At 40.6% G+C, this 20,185-nt stretch overlaps 1 protein-coding gene across 4 annotated transcripts in view; it reads right to left on the bottom strand.

The window, feature by feature from the left end:
• Positions 1–20,185, bottom strand: part of LOC133549211 (voltage-dependent calcium channel subunit alpha-2/delta-4-like) — a 94,285-nt gene that overhangs the window by 38,741 nt on the left and 35,359 nt on the right. For 2 of the 4 annotated variants that reach the window (XM_061894405.1, XM_061894407.1), the window contains exons 5-23: positions 17,657–17,773; positions 17,512–17,571; positions 15,446–15,608; positions 15,234–15,365; positions 15,063–15,123; positions 14,152–14,302; positions 14,007–14,081; positions 11,908–11,997; positions 11,726–11,839; positions 11,426–11,638; positions 11,288–11,305; positions 9,604–9,681; positions 7,468–7,548; positions 7,330–7,404; positions 7,179–7,265; positions 7,036–7,107; positions 2,135–2,196; positions 132–199; positions 16–61 (exon numbers count right to left, since the gene is read on the bottom strand). In XM_061894405.1, coding sequence (XP_061750389.1) covers positions 16–61; positions 132–199; positions 2,135–2,196; positions 7,036–7,107; positions 7,179–7,265; positions 7,330–7,404; positions 7,468–7,548; positions 9,604–9,681; positions 11,288–11,305; positions 11,426–11,638; positions 11,726–11,839; positions 11,908–11,997; positions 14,007–14,081; positions 14,152–14,302; positions 15,063–15,123; positions 15,234–15,365; positions 15,446–15,608; positions 17,512–17,571; positions 17,657–17,773 — 1,763 coding nt within the window. The remainder of the gene's footprint in view (positions 1–15; positions 62–131; positions 200–2,134; positions 2,197–7,035; positions 7,108–7,178; positions 7,266–7,329; positions 7,405–7,467; positions 7,549–9,603; positions 9,682–11,287; positions 11,306–11,425; positions 11,639–11,725; positions 11,840–11,907; positions 11,998–14,006; positions 14,082–14,151; positions 14,303–15,062; positions 15,124–15,233; positions 15,366–15,445; positions 15,609–17,511; positions 17,572–17,656; positions 17,774–20,185) is intronic. The other 2 variants (XM_061894406.1, XM_061894408.1) reach the window with 1 other exon arrangement.

Here is a 20,185-nt window from a genome sequence, read left to right as displayed (position 1 = left end):
GGTATGCAGTCGTACCATTCAGAGGCGATGCTGAGGTCTGGAGACGTCAGGTCATGAAGCCCTGGAGACCAAAGAGACCAACAAGTTCAATGAGTCACGTTCTCCACAAGAGGAGATGATGACAATCGCACCTTCTTCCACTGACACGTTGCCCACGAACATTAACTTGCCGTGACCTCGGGTCAGCACCATGCCGAAGCTGCAAAGACACATGACAACTCAAACACTTGCTGCCCTCTGGTGGCCTTGTGGATCCAGCACATTACAAAGTCTCATTGATTGATTGATTGATTGATTGATTGATACTTTTATTAGTAGATTGCACAGTTCAGTACATATTCCGTACAGTTGACCACTAAATGGTAACACCCGATTAAGTTTTTCAACTTGTTTAAGTCGGGGTCCACGTTAATCAATTCATGGTCATCATCTTCAGTGGTGAAATGTGTGGAAAACAAACGTCTAGATCAGTGGTTCTTAACCTGGGTTAGATCGAACCCTAGGGGTTCGGTGAGTCGGCCTAAGGGGTTCGGCGGAGCGTCCACCGCAAAGGTCAAGACACACCCGACTCATCGTGTAAATTAAAACTTCTCCCTATTGGCGTATTATGGGTACCACCAAACAATGTTCCCCTCTAATTTTCCATCTGATTTGCAAGTGTGTAAATTGTTGTGAGTTCATACACTGTCTTGGTTTTGTTCTTTGATGTTCATGCACGGTTCATTTTGTGCACTAGTAAAAAAAAACCATACAACTTTGTCTTGAATTTGAAATTTTTTTTATTTTTATTTTTTACTAAAGAAGGATTCAGTGAAGGCGCATATGAAACTGATGAGGTTTGAGGTAAAAGGGGAACATTATCACCAGACCTTTGTAAGCATCAATATATACCTTGATGTTGCAGAAAAAAGACCATACATTTTTTTTAACCGATTTCCGAACACTAAATGGGTGAATTTTGACGAATTAAACGCCTTTCTATTATTCGCTCTCGGAGCGATGACGTCAGAACGTGACGTCTCTTAGGTAATGAGGCCGCCATTTTCTCAAACACATTACACACACGGGTCTCAGCTCTGTTATTTTCCGTTTTTCCGACTATTTTCTGGAACCTTGGAGAAATCCTGCCTCGTCAGTGTGTTGTCGGAGGGTGTAACAACACTAACAGGGAGGGATACAAGTTGCACCCCTGGCCCAAAGATGCGAAAGTGGCAAGAAATTGGACGAAATTTGTTCAAAATACGAGGGTGTGGGGAAAGCCGACGAAATGGTCAGTCGTTTGATACTCAAAGCACATGCATTTCCAACGATAAAGTCAAAGAAATCTGCCGCCAGATCCCCATCGAATGTGTCTGCACATTTTACCGGCGACGCTAAGGCAGACATGGCACAGAGATGTATGGATAACCTGCAGATGCATTTGCAACGATAAAGTCAACGAAATCACAAAGGTGAGTTTTGTTGATGTTATTGACTTATGTGCTAATCAGACATATTTGGTCGCGGCATGACTGCTAGCTAATCGATGCTAACATGCCATTTAGGCTAGCTTTATGTACATTTGTAGCTATATTTGCATCCAGCCACATTTAATGCCAAACAAACACTTACCAATCGACAGATTTAAGTTGATCCAGTGTCACAAGATGCGAAACTTCCGATCGTTTGGTCTGCACATTTTACCAGGGATGCTAAGGCAGATATGGCCGAATAGCGTCAATAGTTATTCGCTCAATAGCTTCAGTTTCTTCTTCAATTTCATTTTCGCTATCTGCCTCCACACTCCAACCATCCGTTTCAATACATGCGTAATCTGTTGAATAGAAATCCGAGTCTGAATCCGAGCTAATGTCGCTATATCTTGCTGTGCTATTCACCGTTTGTTTGTATTGGCATCACTGGATGACATCACAGGAAAATGGACGGTGGCCTCACAGATAGCGAAAATCAGGCACTTTAAAGCTTTTTTTAGGGATATTCAGGGATGGGTAAAATTTTGAAAAAAACTTCGAACAATAATATAAGCTACTAGGAACTGATTTTTATTGGTTTTAAGCCCTTCTGAAATTGTGATAATTTTCCCCTTTTAAGAACCACTGGTCTAGATGTTGGCAAACAGGAAAAAGCGTCTTACCTGAAAGGTGTGTCGTCAACGTTGGTGTAGAAATATTCATTGATGAGGAACATAGGCCTTTTCTGTGTAGGGGTACATGTTGGCGTAGTCAATAGCCAGAACAGATTGCTTTCCCCAGTCGTTAAAAATACGGAAGTCGATGCAAACGCCCGTGTGCCGCCAGAAAACTCAAAGAAGAAGAACGCTGACATGCAATTACTTCTATCACAGCAGTAGCTCCAAAACAACCAAAGAAACGAAAAGTTTTGTCTGAGTGGACAAAAAAAAACAGAGGGAAATCACCCGTACAAGAGGACAGTCAAGGATATACGATGTCCCGGCTTTCACTCGCTGGCGTGACCTCAAAATAAGAGATTTCAGACCAATGCTCCCTTGGCTTGGATCCAGCTAAACTAGGAAGTGACTTGCGATGCCCAAATCAAAATGATAATGCTAATGATAGCTATCGGAAATTTGCGTGCTAGAAGTAACTAGTCTGATAGTTCGACACTACTTCCTTCGAAAAAACACTCTTGCCGGTTTTTCTTTGATTGGGGCCCGCATCCGCCCCGATACATTCTTGGTAGTAGCGTCATGTTTGTAGCGCGATCCAAGATCATGTCTTGATAGTGTCTGCTATTCAACATCAGTATAGCCACTAAATATATAATATTTATGCCAATATTACAGTGGACATAATGTCAGTTGGACGCTACATGTGCTAATACCCCTGGGAAATGTGGTCTTCTTTTGGCAAAACACTACCGCTTTGCGCTGCCAAAATCAACCAAAACTAAAAGTTCTTAATTGGGGCTTTAATGTTAATAAGGATGTTATGCAGAGGTGTACTTATATCAGTGTTATAGACAAGTCACTTTATAGTCACTGGGGGGGTGAAGCTAGAACCAGTAGAGTGTTTTGATTGGTGGACAGTGAATGGTCAATTCTTTGTTGAATGCAGCTAACAAATCCTGGCGCTAGTTGTCCAGTAGGAAGCAGAAGAGACTTTCAGGTCACATGGAGACTGACTCTGACTCATCAGCATTTACACAAAATATTATGTCGAACTAATTTGAGGGGGGGAAAAAAAAGAATTTAGAAAAAAAAAAGTCATTTTTTAATTTTTATTTTTTAGTAAAGCGCAATATTGTGAGAATAAAATTGTTTTTAATATCTGTGTAACAACATTTTTATTCTTTGTTAGGAAAAGTAGGCCATTTTACCTGATTGTCAAATATATTGTAAAAAAACAAAAAAACAAGTCATATTTTTTTTAGAAAAAAATTCTTATACAAGAACTTTTAGGAATATTCCGAGGGGAAAAAAATACGAGACAAAATTAGGTAACTTTACAAGATTAAAGACAAATATATGATGAACATTTTTTTTTTTTCTAAATATTAGTAATGTTTTGAGAAAAAAGATGTCATTGTACAAGAATTATGTCGGCATATTTTGAGTTAAACATTTAAAAATAGAAGAAAAAAGTATGCCATTTTATAGAAAAAAGTCAAATTCATTGTGATGAAACAAGTTGCGATATTGTGAGGAAAATTTTTCAAATAATAATTTTAAAGACTATTCTGAGGGAATAAGAAAAAAAATATGCCATTGTACAAAATTAAGTCATGTACATTATGAAAAAAGTATTTTTTTTAAGAAAAAATGTAGTAATAAAGTTGTCATTGTACACACAAATTATGTCGAACTAATTTAGGGAAAAAAATAAGATTTTAAAATAATGCAATCTTGTAAGAAAAAGTTGTCATACTAGAACTTTGGGAATATTCTGAGGGGGAAAACATACAGGACAACATTTTGTAATTTTACAACATTAAAGTCAAATATATAAAGAAGGAAAAAAAGGAAATAAGGAAAAATACCATCAGCATATTAACCTCTTTTAAGAAACTTTTAAGTCACATGGAGACTGACGTCAGCGTTTACATTTCACTTGAAAAGTATCCATGTTGTTGTACAAAAAATTATGTCAAACTAATTTGAGAAAAAAAAAAAAAGATTTTAGAAAACAAATCATGCCATTTACAATTAAAGTCAAATATATTGTGATTTTTTTTTTTTTTTTTTCAGAAAAACAATATTGTGAGAACAAAGTTGTTTTAGAAGAATTGTATACAAAAAAATTGTAAGGAAAAAGTATGCCATTTTACATGATTAAAGTCAAATATATTGTAAAGAAAACAGTCAGATTTGTTCAGAAAATAAGTTGCAATCTTGTGAGAAAAAAATACCATACAATAACTTTTAGGAATATTCTGAGGGAAAAAAATACAAGACAAAATGATTTACTTTTACAAAATTAAAGACAAATATATTATTAAAACATTTTTTTTTTTTTTCAAAAATTAGTAATGTTTTAAAGTTTTTGTACAAGAATTATGTAGGAATATTTTTTGTCAAAAGTTAAAAATTAGAACAAAAAAGTATGCCATTTTATAAAATTAAAGTCAAATGTATTTTGATAAAAAAAAGTTGCAATATTGAGAGGAAAATTTGTCATACAATATTTTTAAAAATATTATGAGGGAATAAAACCAAATTATGTAATTTTACAAGATTAAGTCTATTACGAAAAAAGTATATATATATTTTTTTAAAGAAAAAAGTTAGTAATATCGTAAGAAAAAGTTGTCATTTTACAAAAACATTATGTCGAAGTCATAAAAAAAAATACGATTTTAAAATAAATAAAAAATCACATTTTACATGAATAAAGTCAAATATATTGTGAAAAAAGTCCTATTTTTTAGAAAATAAGTTGCAATTTTGTGAGAAAAACTTTTCATACAGGAGGTCTTAGGAATATTCTAAGGACAATAAAATACACAACAAAATTATGTAATTTTACCAGATTAATGTCAAATATATAGTGAAGAAAAAATAAAGTAAATAAGGAAAAATAGCATTAGCATATTAACATCTTTGTAAGACACTTTTAGGTCACATGGAGACTGACTTGAATTGTCTCCTGTTATGATCCGCTGGCCGGATCATATATAGTTTTTGTTTTGGAGTCTTTTTGTGTATCTTGTTTGTTCTTGGACTCTTCCGATTCTTGGTTTGTGCACTTCCTTGTTTGTTTTGTCACCATGGTAATTTAATTTTCACCTGCCTTGACGCACACCTGTTTTTATTAATCACGTTCTGTATTCAAACCTGCCCTTTCCGTTCACTCGTTCTCTCCTCATAGCTTGTGTTACATACTGTTTTGTGTTTCACTAGTGACGGCTCAGCTTTCTGTATTTGGACTCGCTAATGCTTCCGCGCTTAGCCTTTTGTTGTTTCGCTAGCTCACATGCTAGTAGCTCTTTGTTTTGCCTTCTGTGCCAAGTGTAAGTGTTTCTGTTTGTTTCCCTAGCTCCCATTCTAGCGATTTTAGTTTCCCTTTTCTGCCTAGCACCAGTGTTTTTGTTCTTAGCCTGTTTTTAGTTAAATAAACCATTATTTCTTACCGTACGCTGTGTCCGTGCCCGATCTGCATCCAGGAAGAGCACCTCTCGCATCACGATACCCGCCAAGCGTCACATTACGAGGAGAGAACGAGTGAACTGAAAGGGCAGGCTTAAAGGCCTACTGAAATGAGATTTTCCTATTTAAAAGGGGATAGCAGGTCCGTTCTATGTGTCATGCTTAATCATTTCGCGATATTGCCATATTTTCGCTGAAAGGATTTAGTAGAGAACATCGACGATAGAGTTTGCAACTTTTGGTCGCTAATAAAAAAGCCTTGCCTTTACCGGAAGTAGCAGACGATGTGTGCGTGACGTCACGGGTTGTAGGGCTCCTCCCATCCTCACATTGTTTACAACCATAGCCAGCAGCAGGTAGGGCTATTCGGACCGAGAAAGCGACAATTCCCCCATTAATTTGAGCGAGGACGAAAGATTTGTGGATGAGGAAATTTAGAGAAGGTCTAGAAAAATAAAAATAAAAAGGCGATTGCAGTGGGAGCGATTCAGATGTTATTAGACACATTTACTAGGATAATTCTGGAAAATCCCTTATCTGCCTATTGTGTTGCTAGTGTTTTAGTGAAATTAAATAGTACCTGAAAGTTTGAGGGGTGTGGCCACGGGTGTGGTGACCGCTAGTGTCCCTGAGGGAAGTCACAGCAGCTGCAGCAGGACGGAAGCTCCGTTGATGTCTCTGGTAAGAGGCGACTTATTACCACAATTTTCTCACCGAAAACTGCCGGTTGACATGTAGTCGGGATCCATGTTCGCTTGACCGCTCTGATCCATAGTAAAGCTTCATCTTCGGGAATTTTAAACAAGGAAACACCGGCTGTGTTTTTGTGGCTAAAGGCTAAAAGCTTCCCACCTCCATCTTTCTACTTTGACCTTTCCATTAATAATTGAACAAATTGCAAAAGATTCAGCAACACAGATGTCCAGAATACTGTGTAATTATGCGATTAAAGCAGACTACTTATAGCTTGGATCGGGCTGGAAAATAATGTCCGGTACAACCGGTGACGTCAAACGCACGCGTCATCATACCGCAACGTTTTCAACACGGCACTTCACGGGAAATTTAAAATTGCAATTTAGTAAACTAAAAAGGCCGTATTGGCATGTGTTGCAATATTAATATTTTATCATTGATATATAAAATATCAGACTGCGTTGTCGGTAGTAGTGGGTTTCAGTAGGCCTTTAAATACAGAACGTGATTAATAAACACAGGTGTGCAAAAAGGCAGGTGAAAATTAAGTTACCATGGTGACAAAACAAACAAGGAAGTGCACAAACTAAGAATCGGAAGAGTGCAAGAACAAAAAAAGATACACAAAAAGACTCAAAAACAAAAACTATATATGAACCGGCCGGCGAATCATAACAGTCTCCATGTTGTTAATTTTGCATGTTCAGTGACATCACTAAGACCTGTGCACGTCTCACCCCGCTGTCCACGGACGCTCTGACATTCAGACCCAGATTTCCCGTCTCGCCCCTCACCATGGCGGTCCTCAGCTAGACGGGACACGAGACAAAGTGTGAGTGGGCAACGTGGGGACATGAGTCATGCTGTCCGGGGACGCTACCATCTCCTCCGTGTCCTCCCACTCCACCTCGGACAGGTCCACACTGTTGTAGTTGGGCTTGGGCTTCAGCTTCTTCCCGTCTCTGTACTACGGGGGAGGAGAGACATACTTCGACTTCTTGTCCCACCACTTCGAACAGGCGTGAGCTCACCAGAGGTCGGAGGTCAGGGTGCGCCAGGATGTAACCGTTGTTGGTGATGAGGAAGGTGTACCCGTGAGCTCCCAGCTGAAGACCAAGGACATGAGGATGATGATCTTATCATGGAGCGCAAAAACAGAAGACACTGACCATATATCTGGGGGCCAGCTTCATCACCTCCATGAGGGGGATATCCGAGCCCACCACGCCCAGCAGGATCCCATGGGACAGCTGGAAAGACAGGTAGGGACAAATATCTGAGATTCATAGTACACCTCAGTTTTTATATGTCCTGGATCTAGTTTTGGTTTGCTTTTGGCGAAAATCTTCAAGAAAAATACATCCCGATTTTTATATATTGTCTCGGTTTTTAGTGCCATTAAACCAATTATTTTTGTCATGACCCATCTCTCAATTGAATTACTACTTAATATTTGACAATATTTATCTGTCTACCACACATTATTTATATTGTTCAATAAATATTTGCCCTTTGTTTGCCAGACTATAAGAACGTTTTGGATTTGGCCTTCCTTCTGCAAGAAGATAACAAACACAATGAATGCAGCCTTTCTGTCCACTCTCACAGTGCACAGAAAGCTATGGGCGGCATAGCTCGGTTGGTAGAGTGGCCGTGCCAGCAACTTCAGGGTTGCAGGTTCGGTTCCCGCTTCCGCCATCCTAGTCACTGCCGTTGTGTCCTTGGGCAAGACACTTTACCCCCCTGCTGCCAGTGCCACCCAGACTGGTTTAAATGTAACTTAGATATCGGGTTTCACTATGTAAAGCGCTTTGGGTCACTTGAGAAAAGCGCTATATAAATATAATTCACTTCACTTCTCACAACACACACAGTGCAGCCGGAAAGTGTTCACAGCGCTTCACTTTTTCCACATTTTTTTACAATATTGTTCCAAAAGTGCAATTTCCTTTTGTGGAGAGGCGTAGCCGGCAGTCCGATAGCGAGACAGGGCACACCGTAGCCCACTGCAGGATGGCGGCGAGGAGGCGTGGCCGGTAGACCGACAGCGAGGCAGGGCACGCTGGGGCCCACACCAAGATGGCGGCGAGGAGGCGTGGCCGGCGGGCCATCGGCGAGGCGGGGCGCGCCGGGATCAACGCTGTAAATCATATCAGGTGCGTGGATCGCCCACCTGGGCACAATCAGATAATCTCCTTGCACTGTATAAAAGGGCGGCAGCCGTGAACGACGAGGAAGAGAGAGTTGGAGAGTCCGAAGCAAACGCAGCGCGCAAAAGACCGAGAGCCGGAAAGAGACAACAACGTGTTGCTGAAAAGCAGAAGGCAAAGCGAGTAGAGCGAGGTGGAGCTGAAAAGCGATCTGAAGCAAGAAGACAAACTTTATTGAAAGAATAAAGAAAAGTCGAAACCTTCTCGCAGTAATGTCCCTATTTCCCAGAGAGTGGAGTCGGCTCTCTTGGTTGCTTTGTTGGGTCTGCTCCGGTCTCTGGCCATGCTCCCTTTACCCCAGCAGACGATGGCGTGGAACACAGCAGAGGCCAAAACTATGTATATGTTTCTTTTACTTTTTATTCATAGCTGTATCTAGAAGTGTCTGGTTGCATCAGCTCCGCTACTTTAATGTCTTTAATGTCCTTTTTGTTCTTTGATGGTTGACGTTTCCCTCTTACACACATGTAAGAGGGATGTGTACTATGGCTATGAGTTGTTTTTTCCCCCCTTGGCCTCAGTCTGGACCCCCTCTCCAGGGGCCCAGGCTTAGACCGATTTTTTAATTTTATTTTAATCTTATTTTTTTTCTCCCATTCCTCCCCACTTGTTTACCTGTATCCCACCTTTTTTGTAAGGGGCGCCGGAAGTTGGCAGACCCGTCAGCGATCCTGATCTGTCTCCCTGTAATGTTTGTATGACCTTGAATGGGATTGTGCTGAAAATTTTAATTTCCCCTCGGGGATTAATAAAGTATGTCTGATTCTGATTGTGATGCTGATTTGGTGGTCAATGGAACCCGCACGACTCGAGACTGTCACACCCTTTAATGCGCGTTAAGACTCCATGGAAGTCGGGGCAGTAAAACGAGGCGACCTCTGGGTTGGTCGGAAGGCCGCTGTTGTTTTTCTGCAGCTGTAAAAGGGCAAGATTTGATTTTGAAATCTTAATATCACAGACAACCTAATTAATATAGTAGTGGCAGCTAAATTTGTGATAGTGATTAAAATTTGATTCTTTGTGTAACCCTAGTCAGAAAACTGATGTCCACAGAAGCAAACCGCTACTTAGCAACGCTACAAACAAGCAACTGACCGTCTCCTTCTTCTTGCTGAAGACGGGCATGGCCACCGACGTCATCAACAGGAGACTCTGAGCTTTGGTGTTGAAGAGCTGACACGCACAAAACAAACAAGCTTCGCATCACACAGAGCAGCTTCTTTTGAAGGATGGGAAGTTGAAATTTTGTGTACATCACAGGTGTCAAACTCAAGACCCGGGGGGCCAGATCTGGCCCGCCACATTTTATATGACCGGCGAAAGTCTGCAAATAATAGGCATCAATGAAGTACCTTATATTGTATTACTAAACATATTTGTTAGGGCAGGGTGTATCCAAACTACAACTCCCCGACGTCTTTAAATTGGCCCGCTTGACTTCATAAATTTAAATGAGGAATCTTGCCCGTGGGGAGATTGCATTCATTTTAACAGTCTGACATGTTTGATGCTGCTTTTTGCCGCCATCTAGTGGACAATAAAAAATATTCAAAACAATTACCTTTCATGCTCTGAGATGATCCCTTACTTATGCAACCTAATGCAAACAACCTTCCCTAATCATTGTGCAAACAAAAAACTAATACAAAATGTCAACAGACATTGTCATTAAACTTTGTGGATTTTAGAAGAAAAAACATCAATTCACTATGAAAAATTCAGAAGGACACCCATTTAAATCCATGATGGGGAAATTAAACAAAAACAGTCTCCACACTTATCCATCTTAGGCGCAGCAAGTCGAACTTTCACATACTCTTAATATCTAATTATATATCTATTATATTAATATAGTATATATGTATATACATATAAATATTTTTACAGTATATACATATCAGTCGGCTTTCGACCCTAGACAAATTTTTTAGCACAATGCACCCCTGCGGTAGGGATGTGAATCTTTGGTCTCAACACGATTCGATTTGATTCTTGGGGATAACGATTCCATTATCGATTTAAAATCATTGATCTTTTAAAAACTTTGGGGGTTTGTTGAATGATTAACTACATTGCTTTATAAAATAGATAACAGCTCTGATAAATGTTCATATTACTTAAAAAAAAAACGGTTTTGTTTAATAGAATTCTACCCAAACATATATTAAGTGGGTAGACAGGACAGGTTAAAAAAAATAAAAATAAAATAAATATACATACATATATATATATATATATATATATATATATATATATATATATATATATATATATATATATATATATATATATATATATATATATATATATACATATATACACATACATACACACACACACACACACATATATATATATATATATATATATATATATATATATATATATATATATATATATATATATATATATATAAACTGTCCTATTTACTTAAAAAAAACAGTGTTTTTTCACTAATGTGTTGTAAAAAAATACTATATTTTACAGTAAAATTCTGGTGACAGTTGCAAGGTTTTATTGTAAAATCTAGATTTTTTTTTTTTACAGTGTACGTAAAAAATATGTATAAAAATTAAATGCATAGGCGAAGTCATATATTATAGGCTGCTACAAGCGGCACTCTGATGCGATGTAGCCCTCAGTGAAAATGAGTTTGACACCCCCGATGACAAAGAACTTTGGTAGATGTTTGATTGCTTTGGTCTCGATTGATGACAACATTAAAATGAGGAATGAAGGACTACAAATGTTGAAAAGAAGACATCTTTTTTCGTTTTACCTCCTTGGTGTTGGGTAGCTGGTGGGGTGATGCGGGGATCATGGCAGGATGAAGACGTGAAGTGGAAGAAGAAGATGATGATGAAGATGGAGGAGGTGGGGAAAAAAAATGGCGTACTGTCACTTTAAGAGTGCTCACCACAGTGTCCATGTAGGCCTCCGTCCAGATGATGTCGTGGTCGTGGTTGATGACCATGGGCCGACTGAGCACGTGCAGATACTCCATGACGTTCTCCTGCACGTCGGCCAGCGTGGAGATGTGCGTGTAGTAGCCTTTGTTGTTGCAGGCGATCCACTTTGTGTTCTGGGCGAACGTCATCTCTCGGCCGATCAAGTAGGTGAAGACTCGCACCTGAGGAGACACACGCAGCTGCTGAGGAGCAACATCGGACATCGTGCCGACAAGAGTAAGAACGGGAAGTTGGTAAGGAGTGTCCACCCTGCGCTCGGGCCAGTTGAATTCCTCGAAGACGGACTCAAAGTCCTCCATGGCGCCGTCTGTGATCAACATGATGGCCTGGTTGCACATGCTGCCTAGACCGTTGGCCCGTGCCTGCACACACACACATTTTTAACAACAAAGAGGAGGAGCTTGACCTCTGACCTGCGAGACACGCCCACCTCATTGAGGATCTTGAAGGACTCTTTCATGGCGTTCTTGAGCTTTGCTTCTCCTTTCACGTGCAGCTCGTCCACCAACATCTTGAAGTGCTGACGGACACGGAGAGACGTTGTTATAGCAACAAGCATGGTTTACACTTTTTTCTCCCCTCGATGGCGCCCATGACAAAGTGATGATAACCATAGAGCAGGACATGCTGCTCAGTTCATCGTAAGAATAATGAATTTAGACTTCATGTTAAACTTCGACCAAAATGTTTTAAAAAATTATTTAAACATGAATAGTACGTTAGTAAACATCTGGACAAGACTTTGAATGGTTTTTGTTGTGTTTTTTTTAGGAAAGATGGGACCAGTAGTGACATCCCAGCAGGCAAAAGAAATTGATAAAGCGTTGATTGTCCTTTAAAACTGACTTTGAAATAATTGTTGTATTTGTATTTGTAAATTGAAACATAGTTGATGTCTAACGTTGGATCCATGTTGTGGGTTGGGAAATTACCAAATTTCAATGGTCACATCAACATAGGAACCCGACATTAAATAAATGTACATGAATACACTACAGTGTATACGTTTTACATTTTTGTTGTTGTTGTACGGAGAATGGCTGGTTGCATCAGCTCTGTTTTTTTAATGTCTTTAGTGTTCTTTATGTTCTTTGATGTGTGATGTTTCCCTCTTCCACACATGCTTATGTGTGCTAAGGCTATTAGGTTTTTTTCTCATTGGCCTTAGTCTGGACCTCCTTTCCAGGGGCCCAGGCTTAGACTAAATGTTTTCTTCTTTTCAAAATTCAATGGTAAAATCACTGTCAAAACCCAACATGGATTAAATGTAGTCAAAAAGCATGTTGTTTCAATTTTGTATTTGTGTTGTAGATATTGGTTAAATAATGACCAAAATTCAATGGCCAAATAAACGTCAGAACCCAACATTGATTAAACGTTGTCAAAAAACATGTTGTTTCAAAGTTGTATTGGTGTTGTAGAATATTGGTTAAAAAATGACCAGAAATTCAATGGTTAAATCAACGTCAGAACCCAAGATTGATTAAATGTAGTCAAAAACCGTGTTGTTTCAACATTGTATTTGTGTTGTAGAATATTGGTTAAAAAAATGACCAAATTTCAATGGTCAAATCAACGTCAGAACCAAACATTGCTTAAACGTCGTCAAAAAACATGTTGTTTAAATGTTGTGTTTGAGTTACTCAACGTCAGGACCAAATCAATAAGGCCTCAACGTTGTGTCAATGTCATGTGCCTGCTGGGATAATGTTTAATGCGGCACTAATGTTATGTTCAATTTGGCAGAAAAAAATAGGGGGCAGCCAAAAAATATCTGTTTTCTAGCTGTTGTCCGTATGGGCTGCAGCGGTCCTCGGTTGTAGTACACTTTTGTACCACTTGTGACAGTAATGCCAATATCAAACAAACATAAGAAGTCTAGAGCTAAAGTCATAAAAGTTTCTTAAGCGCAAAAACTATGACTAAAGTGGTGAAGCTTAAGTTTTATTGACAGTTTAGTTAAGAAACATATTCATTACCAACTTAGTTTATTTATTTTAACGCAACATAATTGTTTTTAAATTTAGGACTTATTTTTCTAATCAGTCTGACCTAAGCCTAAGTTTTATGTGCTGAATAGATAGTAATCTTTGTGAGTAACACATGGTTTCAAATCATTTGACAAGGTTGTTAACTGTAAGTAGTTGAGATATAATTATTGAATACGAATAAAATCAAGAGTGTTAATATTTGAGTGGACGCTGGGCCCCTCTGTAGTGGAAAAGTTGGGCACCGAGGTCAAAAAGGTTGAGAACTCCTGATTTATACAATTAACTATGTAGGTCATTTTCGGCCAGAATGATAATCGGCGCAGATGGTGGATCTCTACTTCATGTGTCTATGTTCAAAGGGTGAGGACTTTTAATCCATCCATCCATTTTTTACTGCTTATTTCCTTTTGGGGTCGCTGGCGCCTATCTCAGCTACAATCGGGCGGAAGGCGGGGTACACCCTGACTTTTAATCCTATTCTGAAATCTTTGCCTTGGTTTTGCACTTGCATGACGGTTCCCCTGGATAACCTCCTTACCTCTCTGTTGTCCAAGTCAGCCTGGACCAGAGTTCCTCTGAAGCACGGCTCCACATAGCGCACGTAGTCCGTGTACTGCAACGCACACACCAAAGGTGAAGGCCGGGTCGTCGGTACAGAAGACACACGCGTGTGTGGTTCTCACTGCGATGACGTTGACAAAGTCGTTCTCGCCCAGCGTGTCCAGGATGGTGTTGATGGTGTGCTTGGCGATGGTCATCTTCAAACCTTTCATGCTGCCGCTGATGTCCACCATGATGATGATGTCCTTGGGGGACGTGGCCGCCTGGATGTACCTGACGGACACACGCACGCACATATCAGCGTGACAATATTATTATAGTAACACAGCAGATTACAAGTAACCAGGTGTGTAAGACGGGATGGGAAGCTTCTACCTTCAATTGTGTTACAATCCTCAAAATCTGCAGCGAGGTGAACACAGGTTTGTTCAAGTAATGACTACACGCATGCTTTCGCGTCACGGAGCTTGTACAACGCTAAAGCAGAGGCGTCTAAACTTTTTCCACTGAGGGCCACACATTGAAAAATCAAAACATGCCAACTTCCATCCATCCATTTCCTACCGCTTATTCCCTTTTTGGGGTCGCTGGCGCCTATCTCAGCTACAATCGGGCGGAAGGCGGGGTACACCCTGGACAAGTCGCCACCTCATCGCAGGGCCAACACAGATAGACAGACAACATTCACACTCACATTCACACACTAGGGCCAATTTAGTGTTGCCAATCCCCAGGTGCATGTCTTTGGAAGTGGGAGGAAGCCGGAGTACCCGGAAGGGAATAAGCGGTAGAAAATGGATGGATGGATGGATATATATATATATACATACATTTTTTTTTTTTTTAACGAGACAATAGAGTAAACAATCTTTGATTGATTGAAACTTTTATTAGTAGATTGCACAGTTGAGTACATATTCCGTACAATTGACCACTAAATGGTAACACCCGAATAAGTTTTACAACTTGTTTAGGTCGGGGTCCACGTAAATCAATTTACCTTCATCTGAAGGTTTAAGATAATAAAACTCACCAGTTTCTGTTCCTGCAGTCAAAAGCCGCCACCCCGTTTGTGTCTGGAGTCCATTTGATGCCTGAAACATGACTTTTGTTGCTTATGAAGCATTTTGGCTTAGTTCAGGCAGTACACTGCCCCCTGGTGGCCATGTAGGCTATTTGAAGTAATACGAGTGTGCCAGCCTACCAGGGTAGATCCTGAAGAAGCCAGTGGAGCTGCCAAAGTACTGCCAGGTCAGCGTGGGGTCCCTCTGGAAGTTGCCGATGAAAACGTCATTGAGCGCTTCCGAGTTGTAGATGGCGTTGATGATGTTGGGATCTAGGGTGCGGCGGGACCAGAACGCCTTGTCAAAACCCCGGCCGGCTGGTGTCTTTCTGTTTGTTTGCGTGACTTCTCACCTTTGTTGTACACGTTGGTGGGCACCTGGATGTTGCTCAGCTGCGTGTTAACCGGCATCTTGTTGAAGTGCTCGTTCTCCTCCAGGGCGAACTCGCCGCCCAGTTCCACAAAGTTGCCGTCCTCGTCCACCGTGTTGATGAGCATGGAGTTGTAGTAGTCGAACTGAGGGGAAGCCACAAGATGACGCCTCATGCTCAACTCAACACATTCTTCATGCCGACACAAAAACTGTGCACGAGCAGACGATAACGACGCCCATTCAGCAGCCAAGCAAATTGCTTACATGTCATTATTACAGCGACAGGTGTCACACTGAAGACCCGGGAGCCACATCATTTCATTTAACTCATGACAATTGACAATTTTAATGACTGATATTTTATTGGCGTGCTTTTATTTTGAAGGCTTGACTTTAAAGGGGAACATTATCACCAGACCTATGTAAGAGTCAATATATACCTTGATGTTGCAGAAAGAGGACCATATATTTTTTTAACCGATTTCCGAACTCCAAATGGGTGAATTTTGGCGAATTAAACGCCTTTCTATTATTCGCTCTTGGGGCGATGACGTCACAACGTGAGGTCACCTAGGTAGTCAACCGCCATTTTCTCAAACACATTATGAACATCGAGTCAAATCAGCTCTGTTATTTTCCATTTTTTCGATAGTTTTCCGTACCTTGGAGACATCATGCCTCGTCGGTGTGTTGTCGGAGGGTCTAACAACACGATTAGGGACGGATTCAAGTTGAATTACGTAGTGTGCATCGATTAGCACGGCATGCTAATCGATGCTAACATGCTATTTAGGCTAGCTGTATGTACATTTGTAGCTATATTTGCAACCAGCCTTTCCCTCCACCCACATTTAATGCCAAACAAACACTTACCAATCGACGGATTTAAGTTGCTTCAGTGTCACAAGATGTGAAAGTCCCAATCGTTTGGTCTGCACATTTTACCGGCGATGCTAAGGCAGACATCCTGCAGATGCATTTCCAACGATAAAGTCAACAAAATCACAAAGATGAGTTTTGTTGATGTTATTCACTTATGTGCTAATCAGACATATTTGGTTGCGGCATGACTGCCAGCTAATCGATGCTAACATGCTACTTAGGCTAGCTGTATGTACATTTGTAGCTATATTTGCATCCAGCGTTTCCCTCCACCCACATTTAATGCCAAATAAACACCAATCGACGGATTTAAGTTGTCACAAGATGCGAAAGTCCCGATCGTTTGGTCTGCACATTTTACCGGCGATGCTAAGGCAGACATGGCCGGATAGCGTCAATAGCTATTCGCTCAATAGCTTCAGTTTCTTCTTCAATTTCGTTTTCGCTATCTGCCTCCACACTCCAACCATTCGTTTCAATACATGCGTAATCTGTTTGAATCGCTTAAGCCGCTGAAATCCGAGTCTGAATCCGAGCTAATGTCGCTATATCTTGCTGTACTATCAGCCATGTTTGTTTGTATTGGCATCACTGGATGACGTCACAGGAAAATGGATGGTGGCTTCACAGATAGCGAAAATCAGGCACCTTAAAGCTTTTTTTTCGGGATATTCCATGATGGGTAAAATTTTGAAAAAAACTTCGAAAAATAAAATAAGCCACTGGGAACTGATTTTTATTGGTCTTAACCCTTCTGAAATTGTGATAATGTTCCCTTTTAAAGCAGACTTACAGAGAAAAGGCACACGGCTTAGATGTAGATGTTGTGTTCAGGTAATTTAACATATATTGATAGATCTATATTGTTTTTGTTGTAAGTATTGTTATTGCACAAAAGGTGTCTAAGTGGCCCTCGCAGCAAAGGATTTTTATGTACGCAGCTCTTGCCGGACACCCCCTCACAAAGGTTTTGGCATGATGTTTAGCATGATGCCATCCCACAGACCATTTCTGTTAAGGGAGAACTTCCTAGCTATTGTTATTATTACTTGATGAAGTTAGCAGTAGGCAACCGATCACATGACCAGTGTGGCCTTTAGTAAGCAAAAACTTGACTCAGCCCTGTTGACAGTGGTGTCAAATATGATTTGAAGTGACAGCCACCTCTAAGGAAGTGTTGAAGTCGTGGTAAAGGTCGGCGTCTTCTGCGGACTCCGCTAACCTCTGAAGGACACAAACAAGATGAAGAAGACATCTTTAAGGAGCTGATGATGGAGACATATTTTAGGATGCTTTCACTGTCACTCACCTTGACAGATTTCATCTTGCTCCCAAGCATGCGCTCTATTTCGGCAGAGTAGTCCTTCACCAGGTCTTGCCCGTCCAGTTCCACCATCTTGATGATGGACTCCACGTCCTTCAGTTTCTGTCAGGATAGAAGGAAGTCCATGTATGCTAGTTGGCGTGTGGCTGCCAAACACAGCTGCTGACAGCAGGACACTTCTTCTTTAACAGTAGGACCACGCTTTATCAGTATCGTGCAGTATCATGCTTTAAACCCCGCTTGGAAAAGCTGTTCACTACAATATGTGCTCGTTGAAGCCATTAATCCAAATAAAAAAATACATACATATGTGTGTGTGTATATACTGTACACACACATATTTATACACACACACACATACACTATGGTTGTCCCGGTACAAATTGTGGAAGGGGGGCGTGGGCTGCAGGCCTGCAGCGAAGCGGGGTGTGCCAGGACCGGCCTCGAAATCAGCGGCAGGTGCGTAGATGGCCCACCTGGGCCTGGTTATCAAATCACCTGTCGCTCTGTTAAAAGGCAGCAGCTGGGAGGAGAGAGTGTGTGGAGTGGGAGTTGGAGCTGGAGTGACAGCGAGAGCGTGACGGACACAGAAAGACAATTGCTGAAAAGCAACACAGAGACTGTATTTGGGAAAAATAAATATATATTTGTGAACCTGAACCAGGCTCTCATGATGATGATTGGTGGTCCGAAGAACCCCCTGGAGGGAAAACTCCACACCAATATTTTGGTACCGGTACAAAAATGTATTTGGATACAGTGATACTTTTTTAAATAAAGGGGACCGCAAAAAAAGGTCATTATTGTCTTTATTTAACAGAAAATCTCATGATACATACATTCTTATTGCAATCAAGGGACACTTCTGTCATTAAATAAGATAGTGAACTGCCATTAAATTCTAAGTTAATGATTATTTGCAACAAAAAGAAAAACAAAGTTTCTAAGTTGGAACATTAAAGGCCTACTGAAATTAGATTTTCTTATTTAAACGGGGATAGCAGGTTCATTCTATGTGTCATACTTGATCATTTCGCGATATTGCCATATTTTTGCTGAAAGGATTTAGTAGAGAACATCGACGATAAAGTTCGCAACTTTTAGTCGCTGATAAAAAAGCCTTGCCTGTACCGGAAGTAGCAGACGATGTGCGCGTGACGTCACGGGTTGTGGAGCTCCTCACATCGTTCATTGTTTACAATCATGGCCACCAGCAGCGAGAGCGATTCGGACCGAGAAAGCGACGATTTCTCCATTGATTTGAGTGGCGTTGAAAGATTCGTGGAGGAGGAAAGTGAGAGTGAAGGATTAGAAAAAAAATAAAATAAAAGACGAGGGCAGTGGGAGTGATTCAGATGTTACTAGACACATTTACTAGGATAATTCTGGAAAATCCCTTATCTGCTTATTGTGTTACTAGTGTTTTAGTGAGATTATATGGTCGTACCTGTACAACCTGAAAGTCGGAGGGGTGTGGCCACGGGTGTGGTGACCGCCAGTGTCTCCAAGGGAACCCACGTTTCTCGAGGAGGCGAAGGCAGCCGGGCTGAGATTTTTTTTTTTTTCCCTCCTCCACGGTGTAAGCATCTGACGGTCGGGGGCGGCCGGTGGGAGGAGGCAAGAGAGTCCGCAGCTACAGGAGGAACGACACAAGCTCTCCACTCGTGTCTACGGTAAGAGCCGACTTAGTACCACGATTTACTCACCGAAACCTGCCGGTTGACATGTGGTAGGTAACCATGTTCGCTTGACCGCTCTGTTCCATAGTAAAGCTTCACCGTCATCTTTCGGGAATGTAAACAAGGAAACACCAGCTGTGTTTGTGTTGCTAAAAGCGGCCGCAATACACCGCTTCCCACCTACATCTTTCTTCTTTGACGTCTCCATTATTAATTGAACAAATTGCAAAAGATTCAGCAACACAGATGTCCAGAATACTGTGTAATTATGCAATTAAAGCAGACGACTTATAGTTGGGATCGGTGCTGGAACAAAATGTTCACTACAATCTGTGACGTCACGCGCACACGTCATCGTACCGACGTTTTCAACAGGATAATTTGCGCGAAATTTAATATTGCAATTTAGTAAACTGGCATGTGTTGCAATGTTAATATTTCATCATTGATATATAAACTATCAAAATATGTGGTCGGTAGTAGTGGGTTTCAGTAGGCCTTTAGATATTTTGTCTTTGTAGTCTATTCATTTGAATATAAGGATTGAAAAGGATTTGCAAATAATTTATTCTGTTTTTATTTACAAATTACACAATGTGCCAACTTCACTGGTTTTGTATAATTTATATAGAAAATCTCTCTATTTTTGGGGTGGTGGGGGGGGTAATGACTTTTATTTGGGATGATTGATTTTTTTTGTGCATCCCTACTATTTCTAGTCGTGTTGGAGAGTGGGGGCCTGTAAGTGTTTTCTTCCCCCTCAAGGGGGCGTGAGAAACACAGCATTAAAAGTTAGGGACACCAGCCAATCAGGCAGCACATGCATGCTCTAACA

This window comes from Nerophis ophidion, linkage group LG03 (genome assembly GCF_033978795.1).
Source record: "Nerophis ophidion isolate RoL-2023_Sa linkage group LG03, RoL_Noph_v1.0, whole genome shotgun sequence".
Lineage (NCBI taxonomy): Eukaryota > Metazoa > Chordata > Actinopteri > Syngnathiformes > Syngnathidae > Nerophis > Nerophis ophidion.
This window is presented reverse-complemented; position numbering and strand designations above follow the sequence as displayed.